The sequence below is a fragment of the Calonectris borealis genome, chromosome 6, assembly GCF_964195595.1.
Source record: "Calonectris borealis chromosome 6, bCalBor7.hap1.2, whole genome shotgun sequence".
Taxonomy (NCBI): domain Eukaryota; kingdom Metazoa; phylum Chordata; class Aves; order Procellariiformes; family Procellariidae; genus Calonectris; species Calonectris borealis.
The window spans coordinates 41,182,337-41,189,212 of record NC_134317.1 but is presented as its reverse complement, the minus strand read 5'-3'; the positions used below and the strand labels follow the sequence as shown (position 1 = coordinate 41,189,212).

Here is a 6,876-nt window from a genome sequence, read left to right as displayed (position 1 = left end):
TCCCGAGCTGCGCTGGGGGCGAGGAACCTCGTGAGGGCCAAAGCAGCAGTGCTGGCAGAGCGCTGGGCAAGCCTGGGGTAGATAAGGTGCCGATACGCCTGCGCCAGCCAGCAAAGCACCAGGGAGGGGGTCACGTAGTGGGTGAGAACCTTTCCAGCGAGAACAACCCCTTTCCAGCTCAGCCTTCAAAGACAGCACACAGCTCCTCACTTAGCCTGGGCAGGGAAAGGGGCCCCTTCTGCCTAAAACCCATCTACCCCATGAAACAGAAGGCCACTCGGGGCCTAGGTGAGCAACGTCCATGAAGCGCAGTTATTCCCACCCCAGCAGGTGCTCTACAGCCTCTCCTGAGAAGAGGAACCATAAGCAACTTTTTCTCAGCTTTTTTATTGTTATTAATTGTCTAAGAAATGCAGCAAGTTTCTCAGCTGTTACCGTGACTCTCATCCCTGCATGCAATCCAACCACCAGTCTGAAACTGGACCCTTGCAGTGCTGAGGGAGCGGTGCTGGGCAGACTGGGGGACCAACGTGGACAGGAACCCAAGAGCAGGCATAAACCCGCGTCTGCTTTCCACAAAAAAATTTTTAATCACCAAAATCAGCATCGATCTTCCCAAGGAATAAGGATGGTTACAAGTGGGGTATTAGGAGACAACCCACTTTTTCCTTCCCTTCCAGCAGCAGATCAGAAGGGTTTTCCTCTCACCGTCCCTTGCACCCCAGCACACAGACGTGCCTCACCCAGAACTCCACTGGGGTTTCACGAGAAGAAACTCCCATCGTCTCCAGCATCCTGAAACAAGAAGCAGAGGAAGGGTCTCACTCTGCCCAGCCAGCATGGGGCAACACCCACAACCAGAGATATGTCTCTTCCACCCAAAGCAGGAGGTCTTGATGGCAGATACTTCCAAAACATGCACAAGAGTTGTTCTGATCAATGAATAAGTTAGCAGGAAGAGGGATGCCTCCCCTTCCCAGCTTGGCAGCAGGCCCTTGTTGTGGGCCAAAATAGCTTAAGATGCTTCAATATTTTTCCTGCCCTCTGCTAATCAAGAGCAAGGCAAAGAAACTCAAGATACCGCTGACATGGGGCTTACATGGATACATCAGTGCAAGACCATACAGCTACATGGACTTTAAGTCAACTGACTCAAACTGAGGTCAATCACGCTGTGAGTAGCTGAGGATCTGCTGTTTAACCTCTGACAAATATCCATCCACACGTGGGGGGAAGGAGGGAATACGTCGCTGCACAGCTCACTTCTGGCTTTGAAGGGTCCCCAAACCTCATCCTTCATTCATTGTGAAAGAGGGGTCTTCCATGTCCTGCTTGTTTTCCCAAGCGGTTTTCTCACCTCTTTTCAGTCTCTTGGAGGAGGGATTTTGCAGCGTCGGGGTCATTCTTCATAAAGGCTTGATATGGAGAGACAGACTCCAGGTAACCAACCACACCAGCAACCGTCATGGGAATTTTGTCAAAGATATCAGTGATTCTAGAAGGGAGACGGGGAAGAAGGGAGCATTGCCAAGTTAAATCTCAAAGGCAGTGGAACAAGGACAACAGATTGAGGTGGCGGTGAATAAAATACCTGACACCAAAGATCCAACAGATGGAAACAACATCTGATTGAAACAACATCTGGTTGTGGCATTTGGTGGGCCAGGAGCTCTAAATGATGCTCTACTGGAGAAGCAGAGATGGTCCCAGGGACCATCTAACATAGTCTGTAACTTGAACAGCCCTTTCAGCACAGACCTACCTGCAGAGCCTGTTCCCCTCCAGCAGCCAGGACACCAACACCTCTGCAACACCGCTGCCAACGCATGCTTTTTGCCTGCAGAGTCAGTCCCTGCCCCATGCCTTGGTGGGGAGGCAGGTGCCAGCTCCCTGGAAGTCTGGGGCAGGTTCTTTCTCTCCCTCCAGTTTTCCCCTTCATCCATTAAGTGATCTTCCCAGAAGCCTCAAATTATCATAAACCAACAAGAAAATATCTAACCCAACTCTGCTTTGAGCAGGAAGGGTCCTTGCAGCCGCTAGACCACACTTGCTAGCTCAGCGTAGAGCTGCATTAAATCCAGTGGAGTGGAAATGCAGGCACGTGGCTCTGCCACGATGCAAAGGCATTTGCTGAAACCCAGCAGCCACCTGCTCCGGCAAACCCAGCTCCCTTGTGTCCTCGCTGGGCCGGTGGCAGAGCAGCCCCACGGAGGAGCAGAGACACCACCTCTATCCACTCCTGGTGCTGCGCCGAGGAGTTTCTGCTCACCTCTTCTTGTCTGGAAACGGCAAGGCCTCAAAGATCTCTTCATAGTCTTCCAAGACGAGTTTTATTCTATTATGTGAGTATTTTAAGAGCAGATCCCAGGACTGTAAAGACAGCATATTAAAAAACAAACAAAATCACCTGAAGCTCTCAGTTACCACTTAACTCAGGTTTGCTTGGCCCTCGATCTGATGCATTTTTACATGTACTTTTTTTTTTTTGAATACTCCTTGCATTAAAATTCACCAAAATCTTGCTCAGTGTCAAGAATTCAAGGATCTTATTTTATTATAGAGATAAGGGTCCTGTTCTCTACTGCTGTTACTCATAGCGGAATATCTCCTTTTAGCGAGTTGTTAAAATACTCTGTCAAGAAACATCACCAAGAAAACCTCTTTCCAAACAGTTTCTACTTCCCATTCTTTTCACTGTGATCAGAGTGACAGGAGAAGCCTCTTTGACAATACCAGCCCCTCAAATCTGCTCCGCAGCCCTCCTCATCACACCAAAGTCTGCTCTATTAGTCCTGATGTCCCTCTTCTCATCCAGCCAGCCCCAGCACTGTGTGGGAACCACGAGCACCCCATCTCGACCTTGTCCTTGTATTTAACCATCCCTCTGCCCCACCCATAACAGGAGTCCTCTAGTCCTAGCCCCCAAGCCCATTGCTTTTCTCTCTGCATCTAAGTACTACACATTTCCCCCTGGTCTGGGCAGGAGGGGAAGACCCAAGGCTTAGGTTTCATCACCTCACCTCCCTGAAGACTTTGGTCAGCTTTTCGGAGCAGTTTCCGTAGCGCAGACTCATGTCCACAGTGTAGGTGCTGATGACCACACAACCACCCGGCTTAACCACCCGGTTTGCTTCTCTCATGAACTTCTCGATATCAAACCAGTGCGCGGCCGTAAATGAAGTGAGGAGGTCCACCGAGGCATCCTCGAACGGCAGCTCCTCTGCAGGGCACACGCTGGAAGGGGAAAGGAAAAAAGGCAGTGTATAATACGGGAATTAGGGAGTAGGACATGAAGTCAGTGGGCATTTTTCGGAGTCTATGACAACCGTTTGGGATGCAAGACCATGGCTACCGTATATCTAGGATAATGCCCATTCACACCAGGAATCCCATTAAACGGGATTTTCTTTGGTGCCAGCTGGCTCTTACAACAATCATACTCACAAAACACCACCTCCGTGTGAGGACCTGAATTTTGCCTTCGGCTGAGCTTGCTCCCCCGACACTCACAGGTAGGAGACATTGGGTGGGGAGGGGGCCTTCCTGGCCTCCTGGATCTGCGCTTCGCTGATGTCCGTTCCCACCACCTTCTTGAAGTGCTCTGCAAGGAAGCGGGTGCCTTGTCCGGACCCGCAGCCGACATCCACCACCAGTTCAGCAGGGTTTGCCCTCTGCAGGGAGGAATGGATGCATCTCAGCGGGCAGCCACCCAATTTCTGTGCTTTTACCCCATTTCTTCCCCCAGCATCCACAGAGGAACAGCCTCAGCATGGCACAACCTGTGGAAAGGCTCTTCTGTGCCCACATCTTGCCCTGAGCCCTGTTGGTTTGTTCTTCCCTGTGGCACCAAGCAAGGTAACACTCCCAGCAGGACAAATACATACTACTTGCCCACAAATACATACTACTTGCCCACAAATACATACTACTTGCCCACAAATACATACTACTTGCCCACAAATACATACTACTTGCCCACAAATACATACTACTTGCCCTGTTTTTTCCTGCAGCCTGGCCATACCCCACTCACCTTTCCCTGCAGGTAGGCAAGGATGGTTTGCTGCAGCTCTTTGCCCGGCGCAAACCTGTATTTCTGGTACACGGCCGCGTGCCCTCTCCCTTCGAACATCTGGGTGGCCATGCCTGGGTGACCTGGCACCTGAGAGGAGGCAGCAAGCCGGGTTTGTCACTGCAGGATCAAACTCCTCCTGTCTCCTTAGCCCGTGAGTGCAGGTGCTAAAGTCTCCAGTTCCTGGCAGGGGCCTGGGGAGGACTTTGCCCACGAGGCTCCAGCGAGGGAGCGTGAACCTGCTCCCCAAGCATCCCTCCCACAGGTATAAGCTAAATGCAGAAGCAAACCAGCAATGTCTGACAAGGAAAAGCTTTCTAGGTTTTTAAACCCTTCTTCTCCTCAGTTCTTGGCTTTCCCCACCCACCTGGGTGTTTTCTGAAATAAATCACCATTACAGCTGGAATATCTGTGAATTTGGGGGGGACTGAGCAGAGCATCAGAAAAACTAACAGCAGAAAAGTTTGGGGTTTTTTAAGGAAATCCATGTTTTAGTATTAGCAACACAATCACAGCAACTCCACCCTGTGCTTTCTGAACTGCCTGGTATCTTTTCAGCCCTTCCTGCCCCAGAAACGCTCAAAGTCTCCTTTAAATCCAGCGCCCCATTAAACCGGTCACCCAGAACCGCAGGCAGAGGCGAGCCTGGCCTCACCGCAGGGCCCCTGGGGCCTCCCGCCAGCTCAGCCCCATGCCCACAGCACCATCCGCCCCAGCCATCAGAGCTGCGTTCACAGATACAGCGCACAGCGTTCCCCTGCTTACCCATCGTTTTAACCCCCCGCAGCTGCTATAAACCATACGGTCCCTGCACCCACCAGGCAGGGTCCCACGAGCCGAGGCCCAGTGGCTACCAGCACGCTGCTCGTCGCCCATCGTGCCGCTCCGGAAGGCTCTCAGCCGTATCCGGTTTATCTCGGTGCCCGAGCCGGCAATGGCTCCATGGTCTGACAACAGACCTCAAGAGCCGGCCAGAAGGACTCCCTGCCTCCTTCGATGGGCAACCGCACCCTCTTGCGTGCTCACAGCGAGCGAGGTGGGCAGAAGGATGCAGCAACAGCGAGTTTCTCGAGTGACACACAGATACCCAACATCAGGCAATAAAGGGTTACTGTATCTTGTGATGCGGGAAGAGATGCTGAGCTAGGTAGCGGCTTACCCAGCTCAGGACTAGACGCTCCCAGCAGGGAGCAGCAGCCCTGCTCGGAGGAGAGTCCTCCGGGTGCTTTCCATGCGCTCGGAGAAGGCTTCTCCCACCGCCCCCGGGCAGCTTCACCCCTCCTCTTACCGCCCTTACCTCCCGGCACCAGCAGCTCCCAGCACCGCCCAGTTGGGAGCTGCGGGGCCGGCCCAAAGGGGAAGGCAGGCGCCGCCCCCGGTACCGCCCGCCCCGGCTGCTCCTCCCGCTGCCCGGCCGGAGGGGACAAAAACTAGAAGGCAGGTTCCCGAGTCTCCATCCCACCGAGACCCTGGAGCCCGAGAGCCGAGCCTTAGCCTTTAGACGGTTTCTGGGGGTATTAATGAAGGACGGCTTTCAAAATGCCCACGAACTGGGGGGACGCTCAGCAGCCCTGCAATCTGGGGACCTGGATGTGAAGGCCAGCAGATGCTGGGAAGTAGCAGGAGAACAGGATTCAAATGCTACAGGCACCCAAAGCCATACTCACCGGGGTCTGGCTGCGCTGAAGTCCCCTCCTGTTGTCCGGCAGAAAGAGAAAAGACATAAACAGAGCAGCACCAACTTTAAGGGCACAGAGCGTTGGTATTTCAGGACTAGGCAAAGCCCCTCCCCTGATTTGGGGCAGGAGCTTACCCCTTCGCACACTGGAGTAATGCTTATTACATACAGCTGAAGCCAGCAGAGCCATGGTTCACCTGAAGCACATTCACTTCAGTTTGTATTTTGCACAGAGCTTGTGAATCTATGCTAATTAGCACAGCCTTTAAGCCCATCCTAATTTTAAGGGGAAGCGGTGGAACTTATCCAGGGGCTGAAGATGGAGGCCACCTTGGAGAGGTTTGCTGAATCAAAGCATGCATTAAAGTTGCAGGGCTTGCGTCCCGAGTATTTAATTTGGGTCACCTGCTGCTTAATTGTACCAGGGGTACATCTCTGCACCAGGAGAAAGTACAACACAAGCACCAAAGGCCCCTGTGTTTTTATAACCTGTGGTGTCCTGCAGCATCTGGCAAGAGTCTGGCCTCTTTGGGGTTTAGATCCCCTGATTTTGCCTGTATTTTGCTGACAGCGTGAATGCGTACAGGAAGGGATGCGTCCCAGGCTTCAGTCACCTGCCCTTTTCCTAACTGTGAGGTCCCCATAGCACAGGCTGCTCTCATGGGCGATGTACAGATGATATTTCACTGATTATCCTCTGGCTACAACTGAGACCAAAAGCCTACAGTAAAAGAAAACGTGAGCCAGGCATGGGCTGCAAATGGCACCAGTCCTTTTCTAAGCTCTCCCAGCTTTTGGCACGCTGGATTCAGCTGCTTTTGATTTCCTACCCCAACTCCAGACCGATTTTTATTCTCCAAGTGACAGCTAATCTCTGATGGCCCTGCACCGTGCAGCAATAAATAGCTCTCCTCTGGATTGCTGAGCCTTAGCCCAAATGTGCGTTATACCCCAGGCATAGAGAATCAGACACTGTCCATCATTCCTACCAGCCCACTTATTAAATCCATAGCTTTAAGGAATACCAAAGCGCCCTGGGGTCTTCCTGACTTGTTCCCCAAACCTACAGGTCCTGCAGATTTAAATTATATAGTGGGGTCCTGAATTAATAGACCTCCAAACCCTA

The 6,876-nt window shown here is 52.3% G+C and overlaps 1 protein-coding gene across 2 annotated transcripts; it reads right to left on the bottom strand.

The window, feature by feature from the left end:
- Positions 1 to 371: 371 nt before the first annotated feature.
- LOC142083946 (putative methyltransferase DDB_G0268948) lies at positions 372 to 5,395 on the bottom strand. 2 transcript variants are annotated; one of them, XM_075153984.1, is made up of 7 exons: positions 5,370 to 5,395; positions 4,034 to 4,162; positions 3,511 to 3,671; positions 3,021 to 3,234; positions 2,270 to 2,370; positions 1,358 to 1,495; positions 372 to 795 (listed from the first exon to the last, which is right to left on the bottom strand). In XM_075153984.1, the coding sequence occupies exons 2-7, from the start codon at positions 4,142 to 4,144 to the stop codon at positions 705 to 707; spliced, it is 816 nt and encodes a 271-aa protein (XP_075010085.1). In that variant the 5' UTR covers positions 4,145 to 4,162; positions 5,370 to 5,395; the 3' UTR covers positions 372 to 704. The 2 variants fall into 2 exon arrangements, with proteins under 2 accessions (XP_075010085.1, XP_075010084.1); XM_075153983.1 differs by having other exon boundaries at positions 5,232 to 5,374.
- Between the last annotated feature and the right edge of the window lie 1,481 nt (positions 5,396 to 6,876).

Bases quoted from the DNA above. Each gene is read 5' to 3' on its own strand.
- LOC142083946 (XM_075153984.1), bottom strand. From the start codon at position 4,144: ATGGCCACCCAGATGTTCGAAGGGAGAGGGCACGCGGCCGTGTACCAG. The intron at 2,371-3,020 runs GTGAGGTGATGA...CTGTCTTTACAG, and splicing joins TGACCAAAGTCTTCAGGGAG to TCCTGGGATCTGCTCTTAAA. The intron at 1,496-2,269 runs GTGAGCAGAAAC...TCTCCCTTCTAG, and splicing joins CCGTTTCCAGACAAGAAGAG to AATCACTGATATCTTTGACA.